The sequence below is a fragment of the Chlamydotis macqueenii genome, chromosome 8 (genome assembly GCF_036417535.1).
Source record: "Chlamydotis macqueenii isolate bChlMac1 chromosome 8, bChlMac1.mat, whole genome shotgun sequence".
NCBI lineage: Eukaryota > Metazoa > Chordata > Aves > Otidiformes > Otididae > Chlamydotis > Chlamydotis macqueenii.
The window spans coordinates 36,822,354-36,841,719 of record NC_141563.1 but is presented as its reverse complement, the minus strand read 5'-3'; the positions used below and the strand labels follow the sequence as shown (position 1 = coordinate 36,841,719).

General features: G+C 47.0%; 1 protein-coding gene and 2 long non-coding RNA genes across 3 annotated transcripts in view; all 3 read left to right on the top strand.

Annotated features, from left to right (window-relative positions):
- Positions 1-1,279: 1,279 nt before the first annotated feature.
- On the top strand, positions 1,280-2,304 carry LOC147600014 (uncharacterized). The gene is made up of 2 exons (XR_015259135.1): positions 1,280-1,470; positions 1,931-2,304. It is a non-coding gene; the product is annotated as an uncharacterized LOC147600014 (long non-coding RNA).
- Positions 2,305-10,316: 8,012 nt separating this feature from the next.
- Positions 10,317-14,992, top strand: LOC147600013 (uncharacterized). The gene is made up of 5 exons (XR_015259252.1): positions 10,317-10,499; positions 12,005-12,192; positions 12,685-12,783; positions 12,929-13,041; positions 14,072-14,992. It is a non-coding gene; the product is annotated as an uncharacterized LOC147600013 (long non-coding RNA).
- Positions 14,993-16,148: 1,156 nt separating this feature from the next.
- The window catches only part of WLS (Wnt ligand secretion mediator), a 35,301-nt gene continuing 32,083 nt past the window's right edge, over positions 16,149-19,366 (top strand). The window contains exon 1 of the mRNA XM_086753860.1: positions 16,149-16,314. Within this exon, the coding sequence (XP_086609986.1) occupies positions 16,209-16,314 (106 nt within the window). The 5' untranslated portion in view covers positions 16,149-16,208. The remainder of the gene's footprint in view (positions 16,315-19,366) is intronic.

The following is a 19,366-nucleotide window of genomic DNA, read 5'->3' as shown; positions in this document are numbered from 1 at the left end:
TTTTTCGGAGTTACTGAATTCCCTAAGACGAAATTAGGATGGAGATATTTTTGAACGTTAGGCCACAGCGTCACAGGAACTGGGGATGGGAGAATTTATTGACAGCCCATCTTCTTGCCACTTCAGAGTTGTTCTGTTTCTGATCTTAAGTTTCCTAAACGAGGTTTCTGTGATGTAACAGGGAAGCTATTCTTAAGGAGCTTTTTATGGGGAATTCTGTTTCCTCCAGGATGTTGTTGTTCAGTTATGACTTATTGTTGTAATTCTCCACACCCACTGATAGAGCTGAATTTTCCCCTTTTTCCTTCACAGAATCCCACTATATTTATTAGCCATCTTCTGTCCTCCAGCCGTCGCAGCGCTGTCCACGCGTTATTACCATGAGGTAGCTGCGCTGCCATCGTCCAAGGGAGTTCCTGGGCGGGAACCCGTGTTGTTTATTGTGGTGTATTTATCCGCAGAGCACTCCGCTGCGTTGCGAACAGTAAACAAATGTCAGAAATACCGTGATTAATGAACGTTAGAACAGCACAGCGCGCGGCGGCGGCCCGGCAGCCTCCGTGCTAGGTCTGAGCGTAAAACCGGGCCCTCATTAGGTCTGCAGCATTACTGGAAACGTGTCCCTCCAGGTTTCCTTCCATCAAGAGAGTGATCCCCAGTAATCCCCCGCTGTGCTGGCCGCCGGCGATCTGCCACAGCGCTGTCAGCAGCCTGCAGCTGGCCAGCACGGTCGCTTGCTGTACTATGGAGATGGTCTGTGAAAAATGTCGAGGAAGGGGAAAAATCGGAAACCGTTGCTTTTAAGACAATTTCAGTTCAAGGGACAGCCTGTGCCAAGAGTAACCAGAAATATGGCAAAAAGTAATGCAGTCTTTTACGAATATGACAATCAATTTATTTGTAATATATTTTGTAATATTATTAATTACATTTGTGAGATTTTAAGTAGTGGTATACTCATGTTAAAAGTCTTTATTTAGAAATTGGGAATTTGGGGATATGTTTACATTTTAGCATATGTAATTCAAAAATTCATAATTCTCTTTCATTGCTATTTGCCATTCTGCAACTATTTCTTCTTTTGTTCTTTGATTTGAAAGGCCATTCCAGGTCCACTTCAGCACTGGTCTTTGCAGAACAGAGCATTTACCGCTTGGCCGTGCAAACAGCCGTGCCAGGGCGGCACAAGGCTGGGGACAGGCCGTCGGGAAGGGTAGAGGGGTTGTGCCTTACGCCAGTGCCGCTCTTAACAACTGAGTCACGAAATACAACTGGGGGAGGAGGTGGAAAAGAGAGCATGGGGATGAAGTGAATGACATGGGGGAAGAAATTCTTGAATCAGCATTGCCACTGGAAAAATTGAATGTTTATGCATTTCTACTGTATCCTCGGTGTCCTCAGGCTCCTGAACTTGGGATGTGAAGAGCTGAACAGGCCTGTTTGCTATTCAGTACTTTTTCATGCTTTTCTGTGAGTATCTGAATATATTTATCTTGTATGCGCATATATAAATATCTATTATTTTAGTTATTGGTTTCCTTCCAACCTACTAGTAAAGACTTGCTGGAGACTAAGTAGGCATTGTTTATCCACTTCTCATCTAGCTCCACTGGGACACTTCAATCTGTCTTGCTAAAGTGAAAAAAAAGATTAATCATTCTCGAGGGTTTTTTTAGAATACTTGATTCTGACAGTGAAAGCAATTTGTGTGGCTTAACTGTGATGCAGACACTTTCCTCCTGTTGTTTGAGTCATACTATCTTATTTTATCCATGTTCTTAGAAATAACCTTCTGAAAGGTCAATCTTAAGTTTAGTAATTGGGATTTTGGGGGTTTAGTACAACAATCTAGTTCCAAATAATTAACCTGGACAGCGTGTCATTCAAGGAAGGAAAAAATAACTCCTCCATTTCTCTGCTTTCCTCTTAGATGTCTGCATGGGTTCCCAAGCCCTAGGGGCTCGGTGCGCGGTCCTGCAGCGCATCTGCTCGCCTCCTTACCCCTCCCGAGAGGCAAGGGACAAGCAGAACGTGTCTGGTTTCCTTCTGCGCAGGAGAGCTGAGCTGGGGGTAATAATTTACTGCAGATACAGACCGACAATAAATTAGTACGCCCCCAAGAGTCTGGAAGAAACAGAGGAGGAGCAGTGACTCATTCCTGAGTCATAGAGCCTCCCCGGATTTATCCTGGGATGATGTACTGTACGCACCACTCCTTGATCTGGTCTGTCTCGAAAGGACAACCGAGCCCTCAGCAGCCCTGAATATAATTGTGGAAAAATAAATGTTAGCTAGCAGCAATCACTCCTTGGCAGCAGCAGACTTTATTACGTTTTCTAAGATCATCCCTGTATCAGGTCAATATTTTGATAAGAAACGGTGAAAAAAAATGCAGGGCAGACTGGTTTGGCTGCGCAGTCGGTCTGCCACCCGGAGCTGTCAGATCACCACTGCAACCCTTGGCACAGGCTGCTTTGGGGTGTATTAGGGATCAGTCCGAGATCCCTACGTTGGCAAAGTGGCGGGCAGCCACGCAGCAGCAGAGGCAAGGCTTATGGTGCCTCTTCTTCCTCCTCAGTTTCTTCTAAAGGTTCTTTCTGCTGAGCACATTTTCACTGTTTGGCACTGTCTGATGCCCGAGGCTGCGGTCGATCTCCCGCCCAGCCCGGATCCGGATCCCTGTCGGTGCGCTGGGGGGCCTGCCCTTCTTCTCAGCACCGAAAGGACAAGGGAGGACGGAGGTTTCAGACCTCTGGCACAAACAAGGCGTCCTGTAATCAAAACCATCTGGGTTTATATGGGGCCTTTTGAATTGGGTGGAACCACCACTGGAGAATACCGATTGTACTAGAAGCTTGCTCAGTCAAATAAAACTCCTGCAAGGGAGTGGGATGTACGAGAGAATCTGGAAAGCCCTGCAGTGCTCTGTGGTTGGGGCTCCAGCGTAATTCCAGCAACCTCAGCCCCTTGTGTGGCACAGCATATAGGGATCGTAAAGCTCCTTGAACGTCATGGGCCCTGCTCTTTGCCAAAGCACAAGAACAAAGCGGCTGAAAATCCGAGGTTTAGACTTTTGACAAAATCTGTTATGGGATGGGAGCGGTTCTAATTCTTCATAACCGTGTCAGGACTTCTTCCAGCGTTTTTCCAACCCAGAGCTGTGGCTGCGTTTGCCTTACCAGGCACCAAAATCAAGATCTGAACCCCTGTTTATGAAGTATTTTGGTTGAAGGCCCTTTAATCTCTTTACAGCGCTGACTACTCCTAGTTAGCAGAATAGCTGTGCTAGTTGGACGGTGGACTGTTTGTTGTTAATTTTCGCAGATTTTTCTTTTCACGCATCACAAGTATACAAAGACTGTGTGTGCGATTTGATGAGCAACCTGAAAGGAGGAGGTTGCATTCCCTCTTTTTTTCCCCTTTCCTTTAGTACAAGCCTTACGGTTCCACTTCCACTCTATTATTCAAAGCATAGCACTCATTAGACCTTGTGGTGAGCTGATTTAACTCCCCGTCTGGCAGGAAACTATTAGCTTTGCAAGATAAAGAATGTGCTTTCTGCTTGGTTAGCAGTTGGAGGGGCCCAGCAAGCATGAGAGCCAGCACATGATAAGCTTCAGGAATGCACGGCTGGGCGGAGGAGGAATGGTTCCTCCCCCTTTGAGGATCAGAGAGCCATCGGAGCGGCTCGCTCCGTCTCCTGTAACTTCGCCCTGAACCTCCCACCATGTGCCAAATTTGAACAGGCAGCAGGTTAGGAAAAAGTGAACAGGCTTTCAAACTGGGACGCTGGTGCAGGATGAGGGGACCGGCAAGCTAAAAACAATCCCAGAAACTCAACTGACAGTACAAATGGGCCAGAAGCGTTCTTATTTCTCCTCGTCTGCCTCACAGACCTCTTTTGGCTTATTTTCTCTATTTCCCTGTGAAAGTTTCATGAATAACGTGTCTTAACTACATTAAATGTCAGATATTTTGGCAGGGGTCCATCTTAATGACCGTTCCATTTTAAAGATGAGGAATGTCCACTGTAAAAAATTCATTTTCCTTCTTCCTGTTGACTGAGATAGGTATTGATAACAGTCTCAGAAGATGAAACCTTCGGTCACTAAATGGTCACAAGCATTAAAAATCTAGGTAAAGAAATAAATTTCCCTCATCCCTCTTTCTTCTGCACGCATCAAATATGGTGTACACTGAGAGGCTGGGGTTAGAGACGTGCCGAGTTTGAGCTGAGAAGATCTAATGAACTGTAACAGACACCGTGCTGAACCATACAGCGTCACCAGCAGTGAATGCACTGGGACAGAAATGCAAAATTCATTAGAAACGCCATTGCACAAGCAGAAATATTTATTTCTGTGGCTTTTCTAGCTTTCGCTCAGATAGAGTCCTGTCTCATGAGCAATTCTTGCTTCCTGCTGCGTGAGCAGCAGTCCTCATTGCACATGGGTAGGCAGTTCTGATCAGCCTAACGCTGTTAGGCAGCAGCAAGCTCTCAGAAACAATACAAGGACGGAAGTCGACATTACACATATATATATATTTTCAAATAATTTTATTAAGCACAGTTTAGGAAGCTTGGTTGCTATTTTTAGAAGTAACTGGATCCAGTAACTGCACTTGTAAGAACAGCAGTCACAGCCAGACCTGCAGATCAGAATGTTATTCACAACACTGGGCGCGGGAGCGGTATCTGTGAGAGAGCGTTGCTAGAAATAGCCATGCCATGGTCAACGTATGCAGCGTTTGCCTCCTGCTAGCTCTGAACAGTTCATGCCCCAGTCGTTCTGCAAAGTTTCTACTGGATTTGATCTTCAAGTACATTTAGAAGAAGCAAAGCCACTCGACTCAATGGCGAAGAAAAAAAAAATCCCCCACGTTCTTAGGTTGGATAGCAGTGTCATTGCTCACTGAAAGGAAATGACCGCTAACTCTGCCTTTGCCTAATGAAGTTATATTTCCATTCCAAGAAGACTTGCATTTATGCAACTGTAAATCAGCAGATTAGAAACAGGAGGAAAGCTACGTGTTCCATGGTACCTGGGGGGTTTATCGCAGATCAACAAACTGGTCCTCCAGACACAAATCCCTTCTGGAATTCAACTGTGAAGCTTGTGTCTGGATCTGATGCTGCCACCTGGTGTCTAGGTGATGCTTTAGGCTGGTCCAGGTCAGCAGGTGTGGGCCACCCCTGGCCACAGGGCTGGCGCCGTCCTATACCATAGAAGGGCCTGGCGTAAAAGGACCAGGGATAGAACGGGCTTGTAAGCCTAGCTGCACCTAAAGAGCAGCTGGGTTATCTCCAAATCCACAAAGAGGTGATTCCATCTACCGTGCCGTCTGCAGCGGCCAGCGAGGAGGAACCTGGGCTGTGAGAGTCCTCAGCACGAGCTCTGGTAGGGGCGAAGTGGGACTCTTTTGTCTGGAGCAATCTGGCAAATTCTCATTTCATCTTCCTCTTCCCAGCAGCAGCAGGCAGGAGAGCGGCCCCGGAGGCAGGACGATCCCCACAGAGGGGTCCAGGGCTTTAGGATGGGTAAGTGCCAGAGTCAAAAGACATCTTTTAGGAAGCGGGACCGGAGGGCTTCGCAATAGCTTTCCATGTACAAAATCAGCTGCACAGAGTGAGTGGGACAAGAGAGCTCTGGGCTCTGAAGGGTGGGACGGTTTGGCCGAGCTGGCGCGTAGGGTGGCTCTGCGGCCATCGCGCTCAGCTGCATCGCGGGGCGGCTGGTTGGAGGGACATGCCCTTCGATAACAGTGATTGATTACGCAGCAGTTTTCTTGTGTCATAATGTGATATTGGTAAAACTGTTTGCGTAGTTATGCCGTGGGACAGGTTAGAAGCACTAAAATAACTCGCCTCCCTGCCCCTATTTATTGTTAACATCGATGAATTCATCAGGCAGTTCACCCCACAAACACACTTGTACAAGAATTCGCACAGCCTCTTGATGAACCAGATGGGAAATCAACCCAGCTGGAAAAACAAAAATCTACATCCCCATTCCAACAAAATATTATCTCCCAGCCAGACCAGTTCCTCAGCCTGTGCCGTGCTGTGCGGAGACAGGACGAAGCGCCCGTGTGAGTTACACTTTAAGCAACCCAGCCTTTGAATGTGAGACGGTCTGGAAACGATTTGCTCTCCACCTCTTTTTCTTTCTCTCTTTCTTTCTCTGCAGCGTGCCTTTTTGCTTGGTTTCACTGTGTGGTACCACAAAGGGCTTTACCAGCACGGAGCCGGGGTAATTCATGTGCCCAGGGCTGGGGAGAGGAGAGGCTGCCTGAGCTGATGCTGCTGCCAACAGAAAGGTCTGGAACTGGGGCCAAGTCATCAGGTAAAACACTTTCTGTCTGCCTGTGCCAAGCAGTGTCGTTTGCTATTCTCCAAATATTTACATCTTTGCAAAATACGTAAACATTTCAACAGTGGTGTCTTTAGCACTTATTTACAGCACTTAATGTGAAGTTGCTGTTCCCACGCTCCTAAACCTCCTTTGATATGACTGATTCACACTGGGTGAGCTCCTGGCTTGCCTAACCAGAGGCACGTAGCCCCATAACACGAGAAACAAATGCAGAGAAGTGTCCGGAAGTGGTGACGGGGACGCTGCGCTACTGCGTGTTTACATACCTGCAAGTGAAGTTCGTGTCTCCTTATTTCTTTTTTCCCTTTCTTTTTTCTTCCTTCCTCCTTTTCCACAGTGGTTAACATGAAACTTTGAGGTTTTAAAGGTGCCTGCCTCTGAACTTTCCAAAAGTAACAAAAATGGAAGAGAAGTTTGGAGAGTTAATCTTCAATCTAAATTCAGACGGTATATTACAGTTCAGTGTTCCCTCTATTTATTAATAAATTACACACTTAGTGTATCTTCACACCTTCACACTCTGAACTCCTCACTGATCTACACTAGCAAACACCCGTCATGTAAGAGTTTTCCCAGTTAGGATGAGTAATTGAGGAGCTGAATTAATCAACATTGCGTGGGCTGTGACAGCCAGGAGAGAAAATCCCCGAGTCCCCGTTAGTTCTTTTCCTTTCTGCAGAAAGCCTTCCTTTTGTATTTTTAGAGCTTAGAGGATGGCACGGACATTGTAAGTTACATCTAAATAGCACGCTCTCCAAAAAGTTTGCTATTTTCTTAATGTTCATGAATATTTCAGGAACTCGTGCTAAGAGGTTTCGGTGCATTCCAGGGCAATGATTTCAGGTCTCTGTTTTGCCTGAAGAGGAAACATGGCTTACTGTGACACACTCTACATGGTTTGCGTTATTCTTTTAGACAGGGCTTATTCAAGAATCAGATGTCCTGAAAATATACTGACTTTTTTCTTTCTAAATAAGAAGGAGTAGATGTTCTTACAACTTTCTCCTTGTTTCTCCATTCGTGTCATCGGTCCCTGACACGAGCTGGGCATCATTTTTGGCTGTTGTGAGAGTAGAGTTCTCTTTAGAAATTCATTCATTCTCCGAAGTATCGAGCAACACTGGAGTTAAGCAGTAGAGTTTACTTTTCTCACCCTTTCAGCTCATTGATTTCCGTTGCTTGAACTGGTAAATACCCTTGGATAAAATTTGCAGTGACAGCCACGCAAAAGTTAACCAAATTAGTCTTTTCCAGCTGAAATGTCTTCCGATCCTGTTGTAGAGTAACTGCAGTGGTTTGCATCAGCATCTATTACAGCATTTAGGAAACATTAGCTTAATCGCAGTACAAGTTATGTGTAAATATTTAAACGTAGAATTTTGTTAGTAATCTGCTTTCTGTGTTTATATTGCATTTTTAACGTAATGCATTTCTAATGTACCATAAGATTTCTTTAAAATAATACTCTGTTTAACAAATACATTTGCTCCCTACAAGGTATATGTTCCCAGAAAACGGAATGAGCACTTCAATAACATCATAAAATGCACGTCAGAGTTCAAGATATGTGCTTACACCAATTGCTTTTACTTTAAAGAAACACCTGATTGATAGCAAACTAAGGAAATTATTCTAATTTAAAAAAAACCCGAACGTGAGAGAAGCCAGTATTAGAAAGTATCCTGGTCATTCCTTCTCGGAGTTAAAGCAAAGAACTCAAAGAATGCTGAGAGACAAGCTCTAGCTAATCTCTCTGTCTTAATGTAACGTGAACTTGCCTTGCAGCCGATTTAGGTGGGTTTGCAGAAGAGCACGGAGCTGTCAGTTGGGGCAGCTGAGATGCGGTCATTTTGCCAGCTTTGCGCTCGGGAGCAGCAAGGCGGCTGGGCTGGCTGATACCCAGCTGCTGCCTATGAACGTGGGTCATTGCACTGAGATGAGAGACCACAGACTGTTTCCCCCCTAAGTTAGACATACCTTTCATTAACTATTTATTTTAGACTCTGAGTAACATGAGGATGGCAAGATTCAGCAATACAAAGTCCTTTGACCCGCACATTAGATATTTTTGTTATTTAGCTCAGTTAAATGATGCTGGAATAGTCGGTGACACACAGACAGCAATTTACTAATCCAGTTATGAGGCACTTCCCAGCCCAGGGACATAGAGCTGTAACTCCTAATTACAGGTGGATTAATTGGTGACAATTGAGGAGCTATTACTGCCAGCTGCCCTCTTCTGCTGTGGATCACCTCCTCACAGGCTGGGGATCTGCCCGTGCTTCTTGGCCAGCTCCGTTTACAGCCCAACGCAGTGATGGAATTTGAAATCAGTGGCAGTTCACATAAATATGCTGGGTTGTGGACTGGGACAGCTGAGGAGCAGAAGGTTCCTTGCCTGGGATGTGTATCTACAGGGATGGAAACCTCCAAGGAACACAGCTTCTGGCAGTAATTGCTTTTTAGCCACCCTACCTCTAATCATCTGCTCTTGGAATAAAAGCCTGCACTTGGGTTCAGATGGAAAGTAAGATTAGTAAGAAAACCATTTTTCTTTCTAATTTTTTTTTCCCTGTATAATACAAACACTTTTATTTAAGTGAACAAAAAAACCCCCATCTTGCTAACTTTAATTCAGCCCCTAGTCTGTGGGGCAGCTTGCCTTGATTACATTGTACTAAATTACTCATCTTGGATGTATGCTTCTCTTTATTTTCTCTGCCAAGAGCAAAAATATGATATTACTTGGCAAGAGGAATGTGTATCTAAAATGTCAAGTTACAGCTCATAACTATTACGGGATAGTTCTGGCGATAGCCCTTTGTGATTGTTCCAAAACAGATGTCTCTTTCTAGGAGATCCTCAAAACTAACACACGCTTCATGTTTGGTTTTAGGTGATATTTTGAGAATGTCTCACAAGGGCACCAGCTGCGTGCACATATTGCCTTAGTTTAACTTTAAATTTCTAATTTCTCAAGACTACTGAGTCTTCAAATGGCATTAGCTGATAATTCTGTGTGTACGCACCGTGCAAGCGTTGAGAATTGCAGATCCTTTTTTACAATAACCAGTAGAGCCAGCCTGCAGAACTGCATGTCATTTAACAGAACAGAAGAATAAAATGATAAAGCTAGCTCGTATTCGTCAGCTTTTTCATCCGATGTTACAAGACTGCTGTTAAGCCCGGGAAGAGGGAGGGGTGGGGGGAGGTTATCTTGTTCCCTGTCTCATTCTCCTGCTAGTTTTAGAAAATAAATGAATAGTTTTCCCCAAGTCGAGTCTGTTTTGCCCGTGACGGTAACTTTAAGGATTTCTCCCCGTCCTTATCTCAAACCTTGAGCCGTTTTTCTTATATCATCTCCCCCTGTTCTCTCGGAGGTGGGGGGAGCGGGAGAGAGACTGCGTAGTCTGGTCCTGATCAGGGCTGAACTACGACACACTGGAACTTGATTAAATCTCTTGTGCCTCTGCCACCTTAATTAACTAATATCAGCTTTTACTAAAACGGAATGAAAGCGTGTTGCTTGGCGTTACAGTTCTGAAGCAGGTACCACCGTTACCAGTGCTCAGCCCGTGTGCGTTTGTTCACTTCTCATGGGAATATGAAAAAAAGGGCTTTGTTTTAAATTTAGCTGCATCTGCTAATTCGATCTTCAGAGCTAAACATAGAATGGGTTGGATTCAGGCAGACAGAAAGGCTTAACAGGGAAATGGTAAGAGGCTGTCAAAAACCCCTCTGGAATTCATTCTTTGTGTTCTGAACACTGATAGGAGCAACCGAACCATGAAGATTTTATCCGTACAACTCAGCTCCTAGAAGGAATTTTCTTTTGCTAATCTTACTGCCCTAAGAGAGCATACTGGGCATCATTTTTACTACTAAAGTATCCATACCTATTAGTAATGCAACTTCCTTTGCTTGCTTTTGGCTAGGTTACAAACCTGGGGAAGGCAATCTCCCAGCCTGGATGGAGGCTTGAAGCCATTCTGATGTTCCACTGCTCCTGTGTGCGGTGCCTGCTGGGACATACGAATCCTCGAATGCTCCTAACCCAGCTGCGCCATGTTTGAGCTCGTATCGGTGACGTCCATCACTGGAGCGGATGAAAACACAGACATGTAGGTAGGGAAATGCTGGACTGGAATGGTGTTTGTAAAGGAAATCCAGGATATTATGGTAGTTTTGGATAGGGTTTGATGTGGAGGTTCAACACAAGGCAAGAAGCCCTGTGAGAGGTGGAGTGACTGTGGTAAAAGCTGTCGCAGAAGTTTGATGCGAGGTGGGAGACTCAGTTTGAGGGATGGTGGCTGAGGAATGGCCCAGCTATACAGAGAGTCCTAAGAGAAAATAAAAGAGCAAAGCTCCGAGCTTGCATTTTCATGAGGACTGAGAAGAGGCGAGAACTGGCAAAATGGTCCATGGGAAAGCTGTGAGATGCTGAGTACAAATTTGGCTGACGATGTGTGGTCCACTGAACACTGATCACACCAACCTACGCTTGTCAAGAATATCAGCAATGCCATTTGAACTCATACAACAAATTTAGACCAGGCCAGCACGGTATATCGTCACCCCTCAACTTGATTAGCAAAGCCTTCTGAGTGACCCGAGTTATGTGGCTTTTGAGCTGTGGCTTTTTTAAAACGATTTTGTGGAGGTGGGAGGTAGTCGTGGGGGTGGGGAGCGTTAAGGGTGTTTCTGACGAGAGAAATCTTTTGGGCCTCCAGAAGATGACTTAATCAATCAAATAGAAGGATTCAAGTAGAGCTGTACTTACTGCCAGATGATCATTATGTTATGGAAGAGGTTTGGATGGAAGAACTTGGAAATTTAGTGATAGACTAATGATGAATCTTCCCTAGGCTTGTTCAGATATCCCGTTATAGGAACTCTGCCTCTCGATGATTGAATTAATGGTTGGAAGAGGCAGCTTGGCAGACTTGAATCAAGGGCTTTCCACAGATTTACTTTGGAGGGCTTGAGCCTTTAACCACATGGTAATTGTAGACTATAAATAAAACTGAAAAATCGAGTTTATCATTCTTTAGTATTAATGCACTGTTATTGGCTCCTCCTTCCGGATATCACAACTCTGCACTTTCAGTCTGACAAGCTAAAACGTGCTCTCTGTCAAATTATCGGCTCGGTTTTATCTCATATACTTAGTGGAAGTCTTGGTGCCCCTCCTGAAGCTTTTTCCAAAGGCGAGGAAGGCTGTGTCATCTGATTGAAAGCATATCAGCGAAGAGCCGTCAGGAGAGTTACCTGGGACTGCTCTCTGCGTGGTTTTCAAACGCTGGTCCACGCCTAATGAATTACGGCTTTTCTTTCCCAGTTCCTTACCGAGACAGGCAGGACTTGGTGAGGAAGCACAGGAGAGGGACAGCTGAGCGGAGAGAGTTGCTCTGAAGGACGTAAGCTGGACATTGCCCCCACCCAGTGCTGCTGAGGAGCCCAGTAGGTACAGAGTGGCTGGGAGCGGGCGTTTGGGGGTGTACTGTATAGGTTCTCTGTTCTCAGCTATTTGTACTCATTGTATGCTTTAAAAATTAAAATCTGGGTGGCTGGGTAATTCCCTTGCTAAGTTTGTGCTCCTTTCTTTCTTTCTTGTCGTACTGTCACCAAAGAAATTATGTGAGGAGTTCATGACTCCCAGCAGAGACGGAGCTCCAGGTTGCACATGTGAAGCCTGAAGAACAGCATGAGATCTCAGATCTAGCAGGCTGGGTGGCACTTAAATAAAAGGCGTCACGCAAGACATGATGTCCCAGATGTATCAACAGTGGCGAAATTCAGCTTCCGTGGTTCCTAACAGGTGGGTGAATGTTTAGCCTTGAACTACAATGGGGCCTGGAAATCCCTCAAAATATTTACAGTGTAGAGTAGGGCTTGCTTAAAATGAAATATTGCACACCTCTCCATTTTCTTCCTAATCCTAACTGCAGCGGGCAGTTACAAGTTGTGGGTCTCGGTCTACTCACCGATCTCAGCCCCCACACACTATTTTTTTTGTGTGTGCCGCACTAAGTTCTATATTTGAGTATCTTTATGAACCATAGAAAAGGCTTTTCTTACAAAGGTAAGATGTTCCCCACCATCTGTGCACTAGAAATAATATAAAACACCCTTTTCCTGTTCTGCGACAAAATTTTCCATGTTATCAGTGTTTCTGAGAGAACAAACCCAGAAAGATACCCATGAAAGCCATGAGAAGCAAGCAGTCGTTTTGAATGCTTTTAATTGTCTTTCCCCCGTAGTAGCAAACTACACATTATTTACTACGAGGGGTCACTTTGTAATGCCTTAGGTGTACTCCAGACGAAACCAGAAACTGCAGTCAGAGCATCAAGCAACGCCGCTACCCACGCTGGAAAATACAGCCAGAGCCAAAGCTTCATCCCTGCAGGTCTCTTGTTCTTACTTTGCGTGCTGTAGTGTAAATACAGTGGCCAAGGACAAAAAAAAAACCAGTTCAAAGATTATATCTGGTGGTAGATGACCATGATTTAATCAGCTTTTTGTCCACTCCGACACTTTGTATTTCACATAAGGGGTCAGCGTCTGCTGCTGTGCTGGTATGAAGAACAACGCTGCTAATATTAAAACAACCTTGCCTCTGGAGAGCAAAGTGAAGCAGCTCAGCACTGGACTTCTGTGCAGCAACGTAAGTCCAAATAACTACGTTCTGTTATACGTAACATATAATAACCCATATTATAGATGGGTTTTGACTTTGGGGTGGTTTGGGTTGGTTTGGGGTTTTTTTTAGCTTTCTGAAGCTAGAAATTATTATTGTGATCATGTTCTTTGACTTCCTAATCCAGATCATAGACGCTCCTCTGTCAAGACTTTCTGTTGTATTTGTAGCAGATGTCCTTCTCTTACAGTTGTGTTTGGAAAATACCTCTAAATTCTATTTTTTATTTTCAAATTATTTCTCTTAACTGTTCACTTGGCATGAGACAACAGAGGAGAAAAAACAGTGAAACTTTCAGAGTGTGAACTCTGTGCAAACTCAGCATCCAAAGAAAGTTTTCTCAAAACTTTTTCAGCAACTTGTAGCGCAGACGTGTAGCACCAAAATGAGGAGCTTGCAGAAACCCCGCTGAGCCCTTACCTACACCTTGAGGCGGCTAAACCCCTCTGAAAATCTGGGCTCTGGGCCCAAGCCTGCAAAGAGTTCTCTGTGCAAGTCTCCTCCTCCTGCCTGGGGCTGGCTGTAGGACAGCTATTTTAATAGCTGAGGCTTTCAAAACAGCCTAACGCAGTCAGGAAAAAATAATGTAATGAGCGGCAAGTAGGTGAGTTCCCAGCTGATTGATTCTGGAGACCTTACAGAGATAGAAACTGGGGTTTGTAAGCAGCTGAAAGATGGCTGGGGATGTGTTCTCCAACACACTTTGCGCCAGTTTCTCTCCTGTGTGATTTCGTGTGTGGTCACTTTCTGGTAAAAGAGAGGTCCCAGCTCACTATGGTGTTTGCTCTGTACGTCCTTTGGACGCGTGTCAAAAGTCACATGTGATTAATATCTCCGAACTTTGCAGGATTAAAGATGTAGGAATGTGGTAGAGATGGAAAGAGCCTTATAAATGTGAAGTTTTTCTTCCTGTGTTTTTGCTATTTTATTTTTTTCACTTTAGATTTTTTTTCCTTATGGCAGGATCTTAGCTTTACCTCTTTCATTTTTGTCCCAGAAACAAATTGCTTGGAACAAATGGGACGTTTAATGGAAGACTGCACCCTGTAACTTTTGCAGAGTCATTAAGGTAGATTGGATTGAGTGGCACTCGTGGCTCCAAAGATGTTCGCTCACATAAGTCCTTGCATTTGGGTAACTGCGGGACATTGAAGAGTGGCCTGGACTTGTAAGATTCTCTTTGAGTCAGCGGTGATTGTAGGGGAACTAACATGATTCAAAAGCTTGTGCCACTTCCAACAGAGAAAATAGCAAAGTCGTCACTCAGAATCAACGTTAAGTGTTAGCTAGACATCCTAAAAATTAGTATTAGATATTTCAAAATAAGCAATTTAATAGAAGTTGCTCTATATGTTTTGTTTGGTTGTTTTTTTTTTTTAAATTCAGGATAAAGTGTTTGGTATTTTAAGTCTTTAATTGTCTTGGCAAAAAGCCTCTAACAGCCTTTGATTTTGGAAGCACGTCTGTGCGAAAGATCCTGGCGGGTTCATAATGGCTGCAAAGGACTTGTCCATTAGGAGCTATTTTTAACAATGAAGTCATAACTGTGATGTGAAAGCAAAGCTAAAACTAAACTAAAAAAAGAGTTAAACTTGCAATATGCTAGAAGAGTAAACTGTCTTGCAGTCACAAAATGCTTTAGGTTATTCCTAGCACCTATATTCCAACTTAGGTTGGAAGAAGAGAAGAATTTGTTAGCTCTGCAAATCAAGAAAAGATGATGGAAGTAAACCACCACAATAGCATGAGTCTGATTTCATTTACTAGTGCTAGGAAGCCAGCACTTGGAGTATAGGATTCCAAATGCTAGCCTGGTAGGTTGGGCTGTAGGGCTACCACATTGCATCGCCAACACTTCTGCAGTCTCACTGTCATTTCTGTTGGATTGTCTGCATTTGTGTCTTCTAAACTTTCTTTCTTGTTACTATTTGCTTCAGGTTGTTGTTGGTTTGTGCCTCTAAATATTTGATCAGTCTTTCACTTTGATGTATTTTTGTCACCGGTTGTTTCCTTTCATGGCTTATTTGTCCTCAAGGAGTGCTTTCAGCAAGTCCTCATCTAGTTCCAGTTGCAGATGATGGAATTCTGCATCCATCATTGTTGAACAGGGCGGCACACCATGGATCCTTGTGGAATAGCTGGAAGGCTCTAATGCTAAACCCCAGAGATGATGGCAGGGGGTGACGGACTCATTCCAGGTCACGTATGGGAATGTGTGAGTAGACAGACTGCCATCTCCAACCGGATCAGGTTGCTCAGAGCCCCGGCCAACCTGGCCTGGAACGTTTCCAGGGATGGGGCACCCACCGCCTCTCTGGGCAACCTGGGCCAGTGCTCTACTACCCTCAGTGTAATTTTTTTTTTCCTGATACCTGATATAAATCTATCTCCCTCTATTTCAAAGCCACCACCCCCCGTCCTGTCACAGCAGGCCCTGCTGAAGAGTCTCTCCCCACCTTTCCTGCAGCCCCCTTTGGGCACTGGGAGCCGCTCTCAGGTCTCCCCAGAGCCTCCTCTTCTCCAGGCTGAACAGCCCCAGCTCTCTCAGCCTGGCCTCACAGCAGAGCTGCTCCAGCCCTCTCTTCATCTGCGTGGCCTCCTCTGGGCCCTCTCCACCAGCTCCACATCCTTCTGCTGTTGGGGCTCCAGAGCTAAGAGGGACCCATGGGAGATGGAGATCCAGCCGAGTCCCGCTCCTCGCACCTTGGCTGCACTTCGCCTCGGGCAGCGCCTGCACCTTCCCTTAGCGGGCACGGCGGCCGAGGCGCTCACCTGCGCTGCGGGTGTGTGCGTGCTCCCGCCGCGGCGGCCCCTTCCCGCCACCGGTGCCCGGGACCGTGGAGAAAAGGCGGGAAGCGGCGCGGGGTTGGGTGGGGGGGGGGGGGGGGGCGGTGGCTGGGCCGGGGGCCGGGCCCGCGGGCCCGGGGAGGGGCGGCCGAGGCGGCGTCACGTGACGCGCCGCCAGCTCCTTTAAAGCGGCCACATGCGGGCGGGTACCGGTCACAATCACGGCGGGCGGCGGCGGCGGAGGGGGGGAGGCGGAGGAGGAGGAGGAGGAGGTGGTAGGGGCCGGCGGGCCCGGGCCATCCATACCGAGCCTCCCCGGCTTCCTCTCCCCGAATCAGGGAGCAAAAATGGCCGGGGCTATCATCGAGAACATGAGCACCAAAAAGCTGTGCATCGTCGGGGGGGTCCTGCTGGCCTTCCAGGTCGTCGCCTTTCTGGTGGGCGGGCTGATCGGTGAGTGCCCGGGGGCCAAAACTTCCCCTTCCCCCCTCTCACCCCTCTCCCCGGTGCGGTGTCGCTGACTCGCTCCCATGAGCTAATTAGCCCGGCTATTGTAGTTCGGAAAACGCGGCTCCCCGGGCCCCTTTGTGCGCATTTCGCTCCGGTGCCGGCGAGAAGGGGCAGAGAAAAGTTTGTGGGGCTTTTATTTTATTTTATTTTTTTTCGCTTTCTTTTCGGCCCGGTTTCAGGCTGTACTTAAAGAAAGAGGAAGGGAGAAGGGGGAGAAAATCTTCAGTATGGCGACTGATCGCGCAGGGAAGGCTCGCATTGCAAAGTTGGGTTTTGAGAAATATTTAAGAAAAAAAAAAAAAAATTGTTCCTCCGCTCGTTCAGCACCTCTGCCCCTCCCCGTTTCTCGGCCTCCGAACCCAGCGCAGGAGGAAGCCTCACTGCTGGCTGTGATGATTTAAGATAGATTTTAAAAAATAATAATTAAAAATAAAAAAAAAAAAAAGGGAAAAATCAATGGGCGCGGCCGGGGCCGGTTTTGCGGTCCCTGGGGTGCGGTGCGGCCCGTTCCCGCCCCACTCGCGCTTTTGTCCGGGGCGACACGAAAAAAAATTAAAAAATCCGAAAAAAAACCTTGGGGACCGGCGTGGGTTCGCTGCTGCTGACGGAAAACACGCGTGGCTGCTGGAGGGGGCCCTCAAACCACCCCCCCCCCCCCCCCCCCGCATCGGGCCCGGCAGCCCGGCTTTGCGCACCAAACCTCGCCTGAAAGTTGTGAGCCCGGCTCGTGTGTGCCGGCGTGCGCGCAGCCCTGGGCAGCACCGCGCGGGGGCTTTGCCAGGCCCCCGCCCCCGGCCGCTCTGATTTTGGCCTGGGGAAGGAGAAAGATGGGGGAGAGCAGGGTTTTAGTCCCGGGCTTGGTTGGTGGTTTTGGTTTTTTTTATTGTTTTTTTACTCGAAAGCAGCAGAGTTATGCGCCGGCTCCTTGTAAAGACCGTGGTATATTTTAAGCTGAGGGTGGTGGAAGCACTGTCCCAGGCTGCCCAGAGAGGCGGTGGGTGCCCCATCCCTGGAAACATTCCAGGCCAGGTTGGCCGGGGCTCTGAGCGACCTGATCTGGTTGGAGATGTCCCTGCTCCTGGCAGGGGGGTTGGACTGGGTGGGCTTTAACAGTCCCTTCCCACCCAAACCATCCTGGGATGATTCTGAGATACATCGGCTGCTTTGGTGATTTCCAGGGTGGAGATTCCCGACCCAAACCCTCCCCGCTCTCCCCTTCTCCCTCCGGCCAAGGGCTCGCCCAAGGGTTTGCTCCCCTTCCTCCGGTGCAGATTTGTATTCGGCACTGCTGGGATCTTCGGTAACGCCTGCGGGTAACTGAAGTCCCATCGCTCTGAAAGGGCACTGGAAAACTTGTTGCACTTCGTATTTGGGAGAATAAAGTCGGGCTGTTGTCCCAGTGGTCTCTATCAGAGAGATATTGAAATATTTACAGCCATTCCTCAGAAAGCAGGTTCGGTGTTCCTGATGCAAGTTAGCGCTTTGCGTTTGTATCCTCTCTGATTATCTGCTCTTAAGAGCCGTAGGAATTCTACTAAACACAATTTTCAAAAACTTCAGTTTCCCTCCTTGTGTTGCTTCAATTCCAGGCCTTTGCTTAATCACAAAGGAGTCGGTGGCAAACACTGGATTAAAACCCATTTTTTCTAGTCTTGTGCGTCTGAACCAACACTGCATGTTATTAGGATTGGCTTTTTTCATTCCTTTCTTTTTATTTTTTTTTCTCTTTAAAGAGCTGGTTCAAGAGCAGGTTACTGAACCCAGCGCTGGTTCCTTAGATAAAGTGTCTTGGCCTGTGTTGTGCAGAGAAGCCAGACTCTGTGTTCATCTTAGAAGTATTTTTCTAGTAGCTTCTCACTTCTACGTTTTAAAAAAAAAAAAAAGTTGCTTGTACAAAAGAAAGTGTTGACCAGAAAGCCCTGTTTCGGTTGTAATCTGGGGACAGGTGTGATAAAGAGATATATTTCTGTTTAGCTTTGCAGGGAATAAATGGAAATATTTCTGTTCAGGTTTGTAGGGATTGGGAGAAGAAAGAATTCAAATGCTGTTAGTTCAGTCTTCCATCTTGCCTATTCCCTGCCTTACCGGCTGCTGCCGCCGGGCACCCACGGTGGGGTCCCCGTCCTGGGTGGAGGGGGTCCCTGTTCTGGGTGGGGGGCCCAGGTCCGTGCTGGAGCTGGGAGGCCGCCTGGGCAGGTCTGACAGGCGGGGTCTGCTGCGGCTGAGCAGCTTTTCTGCCAAGGGAGACGACGATTCGGGGCGAGTCTCCACGTCTTGCACAAGCTGAGGGTAACTCTGTACCGCTGGAGTAAGTGCATCTCCTGTCTGCCAGCGAGTCCTAGGGGGTTATTGTGGGCAAACTGTCTGTAATTGCTGGAAAACCCCACTTCTCATCTTGGAGCAGATAAAACAGCAGTAATCAATCACCCAAACTGGTTTTTCTTCTGCAGTATTTACCACTTCTGATGCATTCAAGGAGTTCAGAGGCTCTTCCCCTCCTCTTCCCTTAGCGGCTGTGCGGCAGCTTCGGTGATGGGCTCCAGCAGCTCCCAGCCAGCACTCCTGGGGGCTGGAGGCCTCGGGATATGTGGTGCCTGGGAGTTCTGTGAGTTCTTGGGTGCAAAGTAGCAGTGGTCCCCAGCATGTGGCACAGTGGCACATGAGCAGGGCATGGCGGCCTGGGCGTCTGCGTAAACCTTCCTGGGAATTAGCCCTGGAGCATGCCTCTGCATTGGGGTCCCTGTGTCTGTGGAAGCTCCGAGCCAGTGGCTTGAGACCGATCCCTTGGGCCTCCCCTTTAGTTAGTCCCTAGCATGTGGTATTTTTTGAGGCATCTGATGAGAAATGGGTCCATGGCTGTCCTCCTGACACGTGGCTGGGCTGGAGCCGGCAAGTGGGGAGCGAAGCGATGCTACGAGTGCTGAAGCTGCTCTGGCAGCAGTGACGCGGGACTGCTGCTCTTCGCAGAGGTGTGACACAAGGTGGGATGGGAGCT